This window comes from Eretmochelys imbricata, chromosome 22 (assembly GCF_965152235.1).
Source record: "Eretmochelys imbricata isolate rEreImb1 chromosome 22, rEreImb1.hap1, whole genome shotgun sequence".
In the NCBI taxonomy this organism is placed as follows: domain Eukaryota; kingdom Metazoa; phylum Chordata; order Testudines; family Cheloniidae; genus Eretmochelys; species Eretmochelys imbricata.
Window position 1 is genome coordinate 4,861,778 of NC_135593.1, and position 14,948 is coordinate 4,876,725.

General features: G+C 44.4%; 1 protein-coding gene across 3 annotated transcripts in view; it reads right to left on the bottom strand.

Moving 5' to 3' along the window:
• The window catches only part of EI24 (EI24 autophagy associated transmembrane protein), a 34,235-nt gene extending 19,826 nt beyond the window's left edge, over nt 1-14,409 (bottom strand). For 2 of the 3 annotated variants that reach the window (XM_077839896.1, XM_077839894.1), the window contains exons 1-2: nt 9,568-9,657; nt 781-928 (exon numbers count right to left, since the gene is read on the bottom strand). In XM_077839896.1, the coding sequence (XP_077696022.1) occupies nt 781-822 (42 nt within the window). In that variant the 5' untranslated portion in view covers nt 823-928; nt 9,568-9,657. Of the gene's footprint in view, nt 1-780; nt 929-9,567; nt 9,658-14,264 lie in introns of those variants that run through there. The other variant, XM_077839895.1, reaches the window with a different exon arrangement.
• Between the last annotated feature and the right edge of the window lie 539 nt (nt 14,410-14,948).

The following is a 14,948-nucleotide window of genomic DNA, read 5'->3' on the forward strand; positions in this document are numbered from 1 at the left end:
TTTGCTCTTCCTGGTTGCAAAGAAACATCAGCTCTATGTTGCCCAAACCCAAACCCTATGTTAAACCCACAAAGGGCTCCAGAAAGCACTTAAGATATTTCCAACTTTTTTTAAAAACGGGTGGGGGAAGCAACATCTTCTTAACTAGGTTGGAGTTAGCCTTTCACCTGTGGGCCATCTGTTGCAGCACCATCCAAATCAGCTGTAATCAGTCAAGCACTCCCATCACAAAAAATACATAATTGATCCCTTTGATGGCAGAGTGATTAAGGCTCAATTCTGCAGGGCACTCTGCAGCACATAGAGATGTTTGGAGGTGCAGTGGAGGCTCAACGTTTGTCCAGACCATGCTCAGCCGTGTGAGCCTGTAGTGGTATCATGCTGAACAAGAGTAGCTCCCTCTTATTTCCACACACTCAAGAGCAAAAGAATGTCAATGAGTGGAGTTGGAGGGAGATTAGAATCCTGCTATTTGTGTGTGATCCCATACATATAAATTAGGTACACAACCACTATTCTGCTCCATATTTTTTTTAAAAAGGTAACCAGGAGTGAAACTTGAGGTTACTCCTGGAGAGGATATATTCTTAGTCCACCATTGGATACATGGAAAGGGAGGCACCAAGTGTTAAAGAACAGGATATAATCTGAATATTCAAGACCTATAATATTGATTGGTCTCTAAGTCTATTTTGCCGATAAACTCACTATGCCACTTATGCAAGGGGAAAAAAAAGATCCTGAAGAGATTCTGGGCTCAAGACAAATTGAGAGACTTACCCTGACAAGATCATGAAGGAAGGTTTTCACACTGTCTGCCATCTCTACTCCAGCATCACCTCTGATTCCAAAACTATCAACTACAGGGAGAAGGGAAGAGAAGAGCCCAAACCTCTATCATCATGCAGAGATGGGAAACTGATGGAGCCTGGCAGAGAGAAAAGGAAACATTACCATGGTAGATGTAAACAAAGAATTCCTGGTTTACGCATTGGTGTGTGTCATGGAATTGTACGTTTAATAGCATCTCAACCATTTTAAACAGAAGGCAATATTTGTCCAGGCTACATGAATAATTTAACACTTACTACTATATTAATGTGCAGCATTTCTGAAGAAAAGGCATGACAATTGGAAAACACATCAGTAACCAAAAGTTTGAAAGTTGTAAAATTCAGACTTTTGAACTAATGAAGTAAAGTTTTACATTAACTCCAGTCTTCATTGTTGCAACCCGTATCTAGGAATGAAGCCATATATCCTGAAAAAGCTGCTAGTACAAAATGCAGCTGCCTATCTGCTTACAACACAAGTCACCATGAGCACATCATCCCAGTACTCTGCTCTCTGCGATGGATCTCATCAAACAACTGTCCAATTCAAGATATCTATCCTGATACACAAACCTCTCCATGGGATTAGCTTCTACCTATTCAACAGATTACTTCTTAAAAGCTGTGGCTACGGTTGCAGATTTGTCACAGTGGTGAAAATGTCACAGATACCATGACTTCTCCATTTGTCCATGACTTCCATATGGGAAGGTCCTAGGTGGGTCACCCCAACAACCTCTTCTCTACACCAGGTTGGGTGGGGGTGTTGGAGAGCTAGCTCACCCTACACTCACCCCAAGCTGCAGTTCCTGAGACCCCTGGGGTTGGGCCCAGCTCCCTACTCCAGGCATTGCAACCTGGCGTATGGGATCGCAGCACCCTTCTGTAATGACAGAGCAGTGGCCAGGCCAAATTTGAGTGAATGGCACTGTGACCTTTTTCTCAGGTCGCAATGCCATTCACTCAAATTTAGTCCGCTGCCCCGGGGTGGCCAAGCCAAACCTGAGCAGAGCTACGAGCCGATGTGCCAGGTCACAATGCCTGGGACACAGGAGCCGCTGCTGCCCATGCCCAGGGTGATCACAGGATAGGCTCGCTCTCAACCCACAGGCCCAGCCATGTGGGACAGGAGCCACCACTGAGGGAGGGCCCCCAAACCAATGGCCTCCCCTCCTCACTATATGGGATTAGGGTTGTGGTGCCGGGGTGGAAGGTACTGCTGAGGGCAGTGACAGCAGTGAAGAAGGATGCTGGCCTATCATCTTAATGAGACACAGCTGAATTTCATTTGTACTGCTTTAAAAAAAAAAATCACAAATCACAAAAGCTATGACTTTTACTAAATTAACTGTGATTGCTCCATCATTTTTAATAAAAAATGCCATAAAAAATCTGCAGCCCTAGGTATGGTCCCAGCTGAAGAACAAAACTGTTGACCAATAGGGAAAAATGTATGAGTGGGAAGACAAATCTTTCACAAGAGAAGGTCCTAGACTCTGAAACCACTCCCACAAGAGAGAAGAATGACCATGGGCCTCAGTACATCAAAACTCCTAGATTTCCTATATGCATCTCCAAAGTGGCAAAAAGGAAAGTTATATGAAGATTAACAAGCCCCTAAACAAGAAACCGTATGCAATGACAGGTGAGAAAGTATTCAGGCCGAGGTGAACAGTGAAACAGCAGGACAAAACCCAGGTCAGAACAGGGGATGCATTTGACAAGCAGAGTTCAAATTAGGTTCATGACTTGTTTTGCAAATGTTTTGGAAATACAAGCTTCTCCTTGCTCCAGAGCTAAGGACCCTTTACACAGAAAGACCTAGTGTAGTCTACTTCAAAGAAATAAGTACTGCACGAGGTAAAGGGCACACCAGAGGAGACAGACAAAGTGACTTAGGGCTTTGACTACATTAGGGATTTGTGCACTGTCACTCGTGTACATTGATATAGCTACACCATAACAAAACCCAACATGTGTGTGCTGCACCATTGTAAAGAGGAGCTTGCACCAGTAAGACTTAGCCTTACTTTAAATATTCTTTCGTGTATTCTGTAACTTCGTAATACAAGAGGTCACCACATCATAGTCTTTACTGTTATAATTTAGCTGAGATGTGTTGTGAATTTTTTATGTTTTGCTTCTTTTAAAGAAAGCAGATTTATTGATTTTCAAGACTAACTGGTATGGTTCTATGGTATTTTGACAAAAATAATCCTAAGTGACAACTTATTAGTGTTACGGAGTTGCAAAGGGCTAGTACTGGCTGCAATGCCATCCTGGCTTCATCGGTTTCTCTAGAATTGAAGCTTTTAAGTTTTTTCTGGTTAGGAACAAAACCCTTCTGGTTAGGAACAAAACACTTCACATACACAACTAACACAATGTCTGCAGACAGTCTAAAATAGCAGATCTGAAGTCTAATAGTGATAAGTTAAATGTCAACATTGTTATCTATTTAACTGCTGAACATTTTAACTCTAAATATTAAGATATTCTGAATCTGTGGACAAATCTGAGTACTACAATTATTCTCCAAAAACTCTGTTTGAGACAGACTATAAATTCCTTGGTACAGTTGTGTTTTACAGAACGCTACTGGCAACTAAACAACAATTTGTCAACCTATTCCAGCATGATGCACAACTTTTCACGTTCTTCTTCCTGCAGGAGCATACAAATGTATAGCCATAAAAGTGAATCATTTAATTTCTACAATAACTGAAAAGTTATAAATACCCAGTTTCAGGATTAGTATCAATAAGCAACAGCCTTCTTCAGCAGACACTGACGTCAGTCAATGATCTAAACCTTGACCTTCATACACATTCTGTTTTGCAGTTTTATATCTACTGTATTCAAATCAGACATTGTGCTGATCAAAGCAAGGCCCTTTGGGTGTGTCCTTATCTCAAAACACCAAAACTCAGTGGCCAAAACTAACCCGGGAATGGTATTTGTTGTAAGAGCACAGAAGATGGCAAAACAGATGGGCCATAAGATGGAGTGGAGTCTAAGAGAGGTAGGCCAGAACCTAAGCAAAGAGGATGATGTCTGCTAGTATTAAACATTTAACTGGACATAGAGATCTGAAAAGAATACTTCATCTGTGAAATAGCCCAGTATAAAAACAAGAGATCTCAGAATGAGCATGCAGGATGAAAGGACAGTTATGAAACACTTAAGAGTCAGTAAGGCAGAAATTACCAAGTAATTTGGGAGTCAAACATTTTCACAATTTGAAAAGAGCTCTCTTCCTCCAGTAGTATACACACGCACAAGTTAAAGGGAAAGTATGTCAGACACATTTTATTCCATACATGTATCCAGTGAAATCTTCCTCTATGAGATTTTCCCACTCAATTTCTAAAAAGGAAACACACTGGATTTCTGACCTATGTCAAATAGAAACCCATATTGTTTACAGTCCTACATTGGCCTTCCATGGCGAAAGAATCACTAGTGTTGCAATTTTGAGACGAGCCTTCTGCCTCCAGCCGTAGGCTCAGGATGGTGATCAGCAGATGACTCTAGTGTCTATGTGCATGTGTCCACAGAAAGTGGTTTATGATAACCCACAAAAAGCTCAAATCAAAAGCATGTTTCTATACTAAAAATATTCTCCCTGCAAGTCCTATGCTATCACTAGTTTATTATAAGGGATGTGTGGCCCAGTGGACTGCCTGGATTGGGAGTCAAAGGACCTGGGTTCTATTCCCAGCTCTGTCACTATCCAGCTGTGTAATCTTCATCCTCTCTGCATCACATGTAACATGGGGACAATAACAACCTTCTTTGTAAAGAATTTTGAAATCTACAGATGAAAAGCACAACATAAAAGGATACCTATTATTATTGTAGGGTCTCACAACTTCTGTGCTTTTAGCATTTCGCCATCAAATTTCGATCCTTCAGCTTCTCTTAAAGTGTCAAAAAAGCATTTGTCCAGCATGTGGATCACTACCTAAATGCTTCAACACATTTGTCCTCATCACAAGAACCAGAACACAGTTCAAAATGACTAGTAAACTCTCCTCAGAGTCCAGATCTGGAATAGCAGAGGGTGCCGCAGGCGGGATAGACGTTCAGAGGCAGAACTATATAAAGTAACCCTGCACAGAACCAGCCTGGCTGGTGACTACCTCTAAACCCATGTTATTAGTCCCTCAATTTTGTGAGCCCTAAATTAACTCACAAATGGACAGTCAACTTGAAATCAATCTTTTATAAATTCTAAGTAGTTTTTGATCCCACGGCTGACGCTGACAATTTCTGTGGGTTTGAAGTTACATTTTTCTATTTTTAAAAATCTTGCCCCCCCCCATCTTGCTGTATGAAAGATTCATACAAACAGAGGAGACAGAAAAGTTTACAATGCACACAATCATCAAACTGACAAAGGGAGAGGAAAAAGTGTTTTCTCTGATCTCTTTCAGTGATCGCAACCTTCTGTGTAAAAAATGTTCAGGAAGACTTGTAATTTTTTTTTTTTTAAAGTGCCAATGGTTGGGCAAGCCCCCACCCCTCAGCAGCTAGAACATGTCTCCCACCGGCCTAGGGGTTACAGTCTGAAGCAGCAGCCAGAGGGAGAGGGAACCTGGGCCTGGGCACTCCACCGCTTCTGACTCAGGGCCCTCTTGAGTACTGTAAGGATGCTGTTCACTACCTGCAATCTAGCTAACACACTTCTCTGGGTCTCTTTCTACCAATTTGTTCCTCCTCAAGGCACATCAAGGCTTTCGGTTATCCTGTGCAATGGGAGCCACCGGATGCAGCGTCCCTCCTGATGATGCATCCTCCAGGTGTAGTCTCTTCAAGTTGTGAGAACAGGTCCACCTCCCTCTGCTCCCTGCCCCACTGCACTGCCTCTTTTTAAACCCCTCCTCCGACTGGAGCATGCCCAGCAGGCCCACCGGGGAAGGGCTTCTTGGGCCCAGAGTTGTTCCTGTATTCCCATTCCATAGTGGGAGGCTAATCCACCCCATCACAGTGCCCTTCTAAATTAATCAATATCAGGGTGGATAAAAATCAATGATTTTTAAAAAAAATAAATAAAATTTGGATTTTTTTGATAAATTGCTTTTTGAGGGAAAAACCTATCTAAAGATAGTTTTAATTAAGATACATTATAGCTCAAAGATATCTCATCATGGAATAGGGATTATAAATTATAATTCTATAATATGAGACAATATATTCATGTAATGTTTAAGAAAAGTTTTGTAAATGAGTTCCAATAGTTCATGGATTAGGGACCCAATCTTATGGGGCTCCAGGGGCTTCCGTATAGATAATTTAGGTTAATATTTCTATCTACCCAAAGGGACCCAGTGCTCAGTCTAGATAGAAGATACCATCAGAGATGCTTAGTTTTGCAGTTCTCAAACTGTGGATTTGTGTCTCCAGAGATAACATGCTTGTAAACAGCAAAAATGTTTTTAAATAATATATACAGGTGAGAAATAACAAACCTCAACCCTACTGTCCCTCTGCAAATCTGTGTACACAGAGTCAGTGTACCTCTCTCTAAAAGTGCAAAGTTTCAAAAAGTTCAATGAATAGAAGGTTGTTGGGGGCGGAATAGATCTGGACAAGGAGATAAATGCGAGAAGGGAGGGACAGGTAGTAGAAACAAAAGTGAAACTGTTTGAGCAGCATATTCCAGAAGTCTTGAGGTCTTTCTGAGTGTAGCCTTCATTGATTTGAGATCTACCATACCATTCTCTCACTAGAAGGGAAAACTTATAATGGCAGCAGGCCATAAAAGAGACCCAGTTTGCGAATAAGAACATTCAAGAAATATATGTTCGCTGATGATGTTTTAAAGAAAATCACACCAGTGAACTGGTGGAAGTCACTTAAGCACTTGGATTCAGAGACTGTTGAAGTGATAATCTCACTTTTAACAGCAGTAGCTTCTTCTGTAGAGAGAACAGTAGAGTGTAGAGAGAATATTTTCTTCCTTTGGACTACTTCATTCCAAACTGAGAACCCGTTTGGGACCTGAAATAGCAGGAAAGCTGGTTTTTCTTTCCCAGATTATGAACAAACAGGAAAATGAAGGTGAAGACGACTGATTTAGCTGCAGAAGCCAATATTTTAAGTTTCTCAAGTTGATCTGGCTGACATCGTCAATTTAATTTTTGTTTTGTTTTGAATTTCATTTAACTATTTTAGTTAAAAACAATTTTAACAAAAACAAACCTGATTTTAAAAAACTTGAATGTTTAAATTCAAAAATTCATATGCTTGTTTTGTTAATATATGATATGTTTGCTGTTGAAGAAAAAAAATCCAGAATACATAACATTTTTTTAGTTAAATAAAACAATTTAAATGTCTGTCTGGTGATGTTCTCCTCCTAATACAGCCTGACAAGAAAATCCTCCAAATATTAATGATTAACCTGTTGAATTGGAGCTAGTTCACTTCCCAATGACTTCATAAATATCTGCTTCAATTACCTTTGGTAAATGAAATAACCAAACCATCATTCATTTTCTGATACAGCTGTAAAACTAATCTGAAAAGTTTTCAAAATAAATCACTTAAAAATATATATAGTGTGTACCTTCTAAAAATGCAACTTATATCTATCTCTGAGTTGTGAAGAATATGTATTAAGGTTATAACAACCAACAAGAATGCACTTTTATGTAAAAGTAACTGACTATCACGGCTACCGCTCTAAAACCTGTCACTTTTATGTAGAAATCCATGATTAAATCAAGTCTTCCTGACTAGTGATTTAAATCATGATTTAAATCAATTTGATTGAAATCAAATCCACGCTGATCAATATGCAAATTGTATTTCATTACTGTGGTTTCTTTAAAATGCAAAGCTTTAGCACAGATTTTTAAGCTGTCACCCCAAAATTGGGCCCTAATTTTGCAATCAAATCCACATGGATGCACTCCGGAGACTCTGCAGAGCCCCATTCTGCACATTCTTATTTCACTCTGCCTGGTCTACATTTAAAACATAGGTCAAAATAGCTACATCACCCAGGGGGTGTGAAAAATCCACACCCTTGAGTGATATAGCTATGCCAACCTAGGTTTTAAGTGTATGTGCAGCCGATGAAAGAATGCTTCACTGACCGAGTTCCTGTAAGCTCGGGAGGTGGAATTCCTGCAGTGATGGAAATACTCCTTCCATTTCTGTAGTCTTGTGTCTACACTATGGAGTTACAGTGGCATAGATACAGCACTATAGCGATACTGCAGTCGCATAGACATGGCCATAGTGAAGTCAATGATTATACTAACGCAGTGGTTTCCAACCTTTTTTCATTTGCAGACACTCTGCAGACCCCCAGACTTCTGTGGACCACGGGTTGAAAACCACTGTTCTATGGTAATGACAACCTTTTGCAGACACTTTAGACACAGTCTGTGGACCCCCAGGGGTTCACACACCACAGGTAGAAAACCACGATACTAATGGATCTGTGTCAGATAAGGACATGAATCACATTTATAGTTACAAATGAAAGTGGTTTTTTATGCAATTAAGCCAATAAACAGCAGAAGCCCCTTGACTGGGATGGGCCAAAGGACAGAATCGTCCCAGTTAAGAGAGAAGTCCATGAATAAAGTCTAACAGAATTTAAGTGGGAAAAATTCTGGGCTGAATAAATGTCCAGGAATAAAAGGGATGATGGCTGTGCTGGAAGAGCAGAGTTCTTCTCTTCACCTTCTGGCACCAGCTGAACACCTCCTCAGCAAGTGGCATGTTTCCAGTTCCAGTCACGATCATTAAGCGAAGTCAGTTCCCTAACAAATGTTCTTAGAAAGGGCCACCTCGGGCTACCTGACTCCCTACAAAGCAGCTGCGCCTGCTGGATTTAGCCAGTTCAGCACATCCCTAAAAAGCAGACACACCCCACACCCTCAATTCAGTGTGTCCCTATAAAGCTGCTTCCCCTTCCCCTGTATATCCAGGTAGACAACACCCTCCCCCCCCCCCATGATGAGGGATTCTTCTCCCCCCTGCTCTCCTGTGGCGAAAGGACCCACTCAGTGGCTCAGGGCCCCTCTCCCTACAGAATCAGGAGTAGCACCCAACAGAGGGAGACAGGGCAGGTCGGATGAGGGAGAGCAAGGAGTTTCGTGTCACCCCAGGCAGCCCAGAGAGAGGACGCTGGGGAGGGAGCCCTATACCAAGACCGGGGTGAAGACAAAGGAGATCACAGAATCCTAGACTATCAGGGTGGGAAGGGACCTCAGGAGACCATCTAGTCCCACCCCCTGCTCAAAGCAGGACCAACCCCAACTAAATCATCCCAGCCAGGGCTTTGTCAAGCCTGACCTTAAAAACCTCTAAGGATGGAGATTCCACCGCCTCCCTAGCGAACCCATTCCCGGGCTTCACCACCCTCCTCGTGAAAAAGTTTTTCCTAATATCCAACCTAATCAGATGGGGTACCAGAGGGGGAAAGCATCTGGGCCGGGGCCCGCAGGCAGGTGGGGGCCGGGGCCGGGTGTCACCCACGGCAAGCGGGGCAGGGAAGGCTCGCGTGCCCGGGGGTGCCTGAGATCGAGCACCCAGGGCAGAGCGGGGGCCAGAGACCGGGGGGCAGAGCGCAGTGCCGGGGCGGGGGAGCGGGACGGGGTGCCCGGGCGGCAGAGCGGGGTGCCAGGGACAGAGCACCCAGCGGGCGGCGGGGCGGGGGGCGCCCGGGGGAGCGGGCGGCGGGGCGGGGCGAGGGGTGCCCGGGGCCGGGGCTCACCGGAGCGGGCGGGGACGCTCCCGGGGCTCCGCGACCGAGGCTCCGTCCCCCTCTCAGGCCGGACTTCCCAGCCGAGCGCGCCGGCCGGCCGAGACACACTGCGCATGCGCCAGCAGCCTCCTGAGCTAGGCAGCACTCACGGCGGCCGCCAGGGGAGCCCGCGGCGCGGCGCCGGCCTGCGAACGCGCATGCGCGGCCCGTCCCCCTCACGGGTGCAATGCACGGGTGGCCACAGGGGGCGCAGGAGAGGCGCAGCCCGCAGCGCTCCCTGCTGAAGCAACCTTGGGGCGGGGGGAGCTTGGGCCTGGGCACGTTGCTGGGGCCCGGGGCCACCCTCCAGCCTCGTGCTGGGGCCGCCCACGGTGGAACACACGCAACAGCAGGGCCTGGCCCGGTGCCCCCCCTGCCGGGCTCCCACCCGCACCACCTCAGAACTCCTGGGTTCTGTCCCAGCCCCCTGCCTTGCCAGGACCCCCACCCTCCTGGCCCGTTTCCCCTTCCGTGCGAGGGGAAGAACAGGGGCCCGTTGCACAGCTGGGTTCTCCTTTGGTCTGTCGTCCTATTCGTGGAGATGGGCCCAGTTTCTCACTCCCCTCTTGCACCAGATAACCTTTGCTGACTTCAGTGCAGCTGCTCCTGATTGATGATGATGGTACAACTCCCAGGAGAACCAGGCCCAGGGTCTTTACATTTTAGGAGCTCTTCTGATCCTGCCACTTATTCCCCACCTGAAGACGTGAAACCCACTGCGGTGACATAAGCCACCTTTCCACAGCCTTTCATTGTGATCTTCTAGAGAGGATTGGTCTTCACTGCAAAGAATAGGCATGTTTTTACATTAAGATAAAAGAAAAGGAGGACTTGTGGCATCTTAGAGACGAACAAATTTATTAGAGCATAAGCTTTCGTGAGCTACAGCTCACTTCATCGAATGCATCCGATGCTCAAATAAATTGGTTAGTCTCTAAGGTGCTACAAGTCCTCTTTTTCTTTTTGCGAATACAGACTAACACGGCTGCTACTCTGAAACCTGTCATTAAGGTAGTTACTGCAATGTAAAATCCTACAGGAGACAAGGCACAGGTAGTTTTTACCTCGATGTAGCTTGTTGGAGTCAACCCTCTAATCCCAAACTGGGGTTAACTTTGACTAGCTACACTGATGAGCTAAGGATAAAAGACAAGGAAGGAAAATTCAGTAAATGACACAAGCAGAACTGTCTGTAATTTGAACATGTACCTGTTTCCCACAAAGTGGCAGTCTGTGTCTCTGAGTGAAAATGAGGCCCTGTGTTTCTGCTCCTATGGGCAAAGAGACCATGCCCTATGTACCGCCTCCTATGATGGCTTTAGAGCAGATGAGCCAATTTGTATGCATGCCAGCAGTTCTACATACAACACCCTCCCCTTCCAGCTGTTAATGCACCATAATATTAATTAGTGTGGGGGAGGGTTGTGACAGCTTTAGGAAGAATATCGTTACATTACAAATCACTCACTTATTGAGGGGGGGGCTAAATCTCTGTGAAGAGTAAGGAGGAGCGGAGGGATGGACAGGGTCTGTATGACACAAATGAGCATCTCTCAGTACAACAGATGGTTCTTCCTCTTAACTGAATAATAACTGTGCTCTGGGTAATAAACATCTCAGGATGTCTGCCCAGGATGTAGCCATTTACCTTGTAAACAGGAAGTGTCCTGCAATTATCTCATTGTAACAACAAGCCAATGCTCTGGACTAGTCAGAGCATTCTGAAGCCAATGAGCATGGAGTAACTGTGTGAGGGGACATCACCCCACATCCTTCCCTTCTCCAGAGCTTAGAATAGCAACTAGTTAAACAAGTGCATTACTCAGTTAACACAGTTCTATGTTTCTCCGTTATCTCAGGGTACGTCTACACTACCGCGGTGACACCAACACAGCTATGGTGATGCAGCTGTGCCCCTGTAGCGCCATAGCGTTAATGCTTCCTGCATAAACAGATGGGGGGTTTCCATTGCTGGAGTTTAGCTGCCCCTCTGGGAGGTAATAGCTAGGTTGACAGAAGAATTCTTCCCTCAACCTAAACACGTATTCGATGGGGGTTAGATCGACCTAACTACGTTGCACCAGGAGCAAAATTTTTCATAGCCCTGAGTGATATAGCTAGATCGATCTAATTTTTAAGTGTAGATTAGAGTTATTCCTTAGGACAGATCTCCTCATCTTCATGATAGGAGATATGCTAACCCTCGGCATTTGGTAGGGCAGGGCCGAGCTGACCCTACAAGCATTGATTCAGGAGGTGAAGACAGGATTAGTGGCCTCTGCACACCAAAAACCAACAAAAATTCTTATTGCAAACAAACCTACCCACCCCAGCACAGCAACCTTCCTCCATCTACATATTCATCCTTGTGGCCCCTTTTTCTGCTCAGCCATTGGCAGCAGGCTCCTCCAGCTGCCAGACAGGGAGCTCAGATCCTTCACACTAGCTATAGTGCTGTTATAAAAGGATTCTGGGCCACGTTCTGAGAATCCTAGTACCTGCTGCAAAGTGAACTCCAACAGAAATTCTCCTGAAGTGTGGCAGGAAGTGTACTGAAGGAAAATAAATGTTTGGGACCAGCCGACTGGAGAGTAACCACACCAACCCTGGGTGGTAATCTGCTATCACCTTTGGAGCTGTTCATGCTTAGCCCATCCCTAAGCCTTTTCCTGTCGTGTGGGCATGTTCCTTAAAAAGATAGATACATTTTTTAATTCTTCTGGCACATTCACAACAGTTCAGAAATCTTAGCTAATGCACCTTCCCCAGAACAATCATTCTGGTCACTTTCCCCTATTAAAGCAACAAGCAAAAAATAATAATACTTAATCATTCAAGAGAAAATACACCCCAGTCACTGAGCTGCCAATATCAAACTACAGCCTGCAGAATGAAACAAGCTGATTTCTGCGAGGTACCTTCCATCAGATCTCTTAATCTTCTCAACATCAAATATGTATCAGTGGCCTGCAAGGCCCTGACCTTGCAATTGGATATGCAGAGTCAGGCCCCTATGCCTCCATAGAGCCCCACTGAAGTATACTGGTTTCTGCACAGAGACAGTAGCCCACCTGCATGGAGGCGAGTGCAGGATTGGGGCCAAATGAGCACCAAATGACCAAAATTCATTAGAAGTCATTTTCATTTTTACTTCCCACTTCAGGAGACAGGTGGCCAAGAAATTGAAGCACCAATACACAACATCATGATGATTTATAAGTTGCACTTTCAACAGTCCCTTCTGCGTCCAGCCCACTTTCAAACTATTATGAAGTCTGGGCTGGCTATCTTCCCTTGAAAATATGGTTACCGGTTTTACACCTTTAGAGAGAAAATTAAGATAGCAATACAGGTTCTTTTGTTTTTTCAAGTTTGGTCTCGGGTCCCTTCAGTCCAAGCACAAGATCAAGGTCAAGTTCAAAGTTGATGTCAGAATTTGGGTGAGCAAAATTCAATGACTATTCAGTTTGCTGTCACTTCCTCATTCAAAAGCCCATTCACAACTTAGTTGACTGCCTTACAACTAATAACCACCCCAAACTTCCAGCAATTAGCATATATATCTCACCCTGCAAACAGATTTCCTTGTAGCATGCAGAGATGATTAGATACCATGGTGATGAGCATGGTATAAAATGAACTAAAAAGCTCCATCCCCTTCACATATGTCTCTAATCACAGTTTTTCCCCCTGACAACATTTTATAGAGATTTACAAATAATTCAGTTTTATCAGCCGAGCAGAAAGTGGGAAGGCACAGTCACTCTTTGGTAGGACTGTAGCTATTAAGAGTTCAGTAAACTAGACTGAATGAATGGCTTATCAACCACATATACAGTTAATATCTAAATTAGGGTCCCTGCCTGCTGTACGCTTTTATTAGTACCATGTAGGAAGAAAAGACCTTAAAGAGCATACCATCTGACAGACACTGGCCAACAGATTATTAAATATGGTAGGGCACAACTCCTGCCTGTTCAGGGAGAAAGGTATTAAGGTCCTCCCTGACACACACTCCCAGACAGAAAGCGCTGCATTGTCCAACCTGGCACACAGAGACCCAAATTGTGGCTCATGTTCAGGGTTCCTAGAAATCCATTTGCCACAGAAAAACGTGCAATTAGCGTTTTTACAGAGAATCTTTAGTTTTTATATTTTGTGAAAAAATAAAAACATATACAGCAGAACCCTGTTTATCTGAGCCTCCGATATCCAGCTCTCCATATTGACCAAACCAGGGCTGACAGCCCAAGACCCGCCGCCCAGAGCTGAAGCTCTACGGATTTTCCAAGTTTTTGATTATCCAATCCGGCCCCCGTCCTAATTAGATCAGATAAATGGAGTTCCCCTGTGTTGTAGCTAGGGAAACTAAAGTTCAGCATTTCATTTTAATCGTGGGAAAAGGCAGATTTTTATGTTTTTTTATCAGAAAATTTTGGGGAAGGGAAGTTAATCACGGGAAACAAGGATCCCTGCTCATGTTCCACCCAGCACCCACCTGCATGCAGAGGGAAGAGTCCCCTACCATATTTCCAACACACAGGCATGTGCCCTTGCTCTGCCTTACACGCAACCTGGCTATTTTGTCCCCATCAGAGTCCCAATGTTTTCAGCACCCAGAACCAGCCCTGTACACTCTGCCTCCCTCTCTCCAGACTGTGACTTACCTCCTGGGGCTCCCCAGCTGGCCTTCACTGGGGTCTCCACGCCTGTCAGTGTGTTAAGTGCTGGGATTAATTCCTTGTACAGGTCCAAAACAAAGCAGCTCCCCTGTCCCAGGCCCTGGACATCTCTGTACAGAGCATGTCTTTCAGGAGCACACTGGGAAGTGTAGTTCTTAACCTCTCCTGCAATGTAAGAACAGAAATAATATGAGTCTGCTACCGAGCAAGATGGATACGCAGAGCTGTCTGGGCAATGTAGTTCTCGATGCCAGGCTCTTTCGCAGCATCCTCTGAGTTTCTGGGAAATGGAGTTTAATGTCTAATTAATAATGACTGATGCTATTTTTAAACCCCAGATGTCCTCATACCACCCCCTCCCCCCGTGTTGCAACACACTTGAAGGGCAAAGGCAACTTAAATTTGTGCCCAACATTTATAAAAGCTAAGACCAGTAGCTATGTTTGTACAATTTTTTTCAGTTCCAAAGGAAACAGCTGGTTTTAAACAAATGACCCTTCCTCTTTAGTATTTGCAGCTCACATTCAGCTGTCAGCCCCTGAAAGTGACATTGACCATAAGTGAGAAAAGGGAAGCTGATTCAGTTGGTTTCCATTGCGCAAGCTGGAAGACAGGCAGAAAGTAAACAAACAGCACAAACAGGGACACGCACTTTGGGGTTTTAAAATT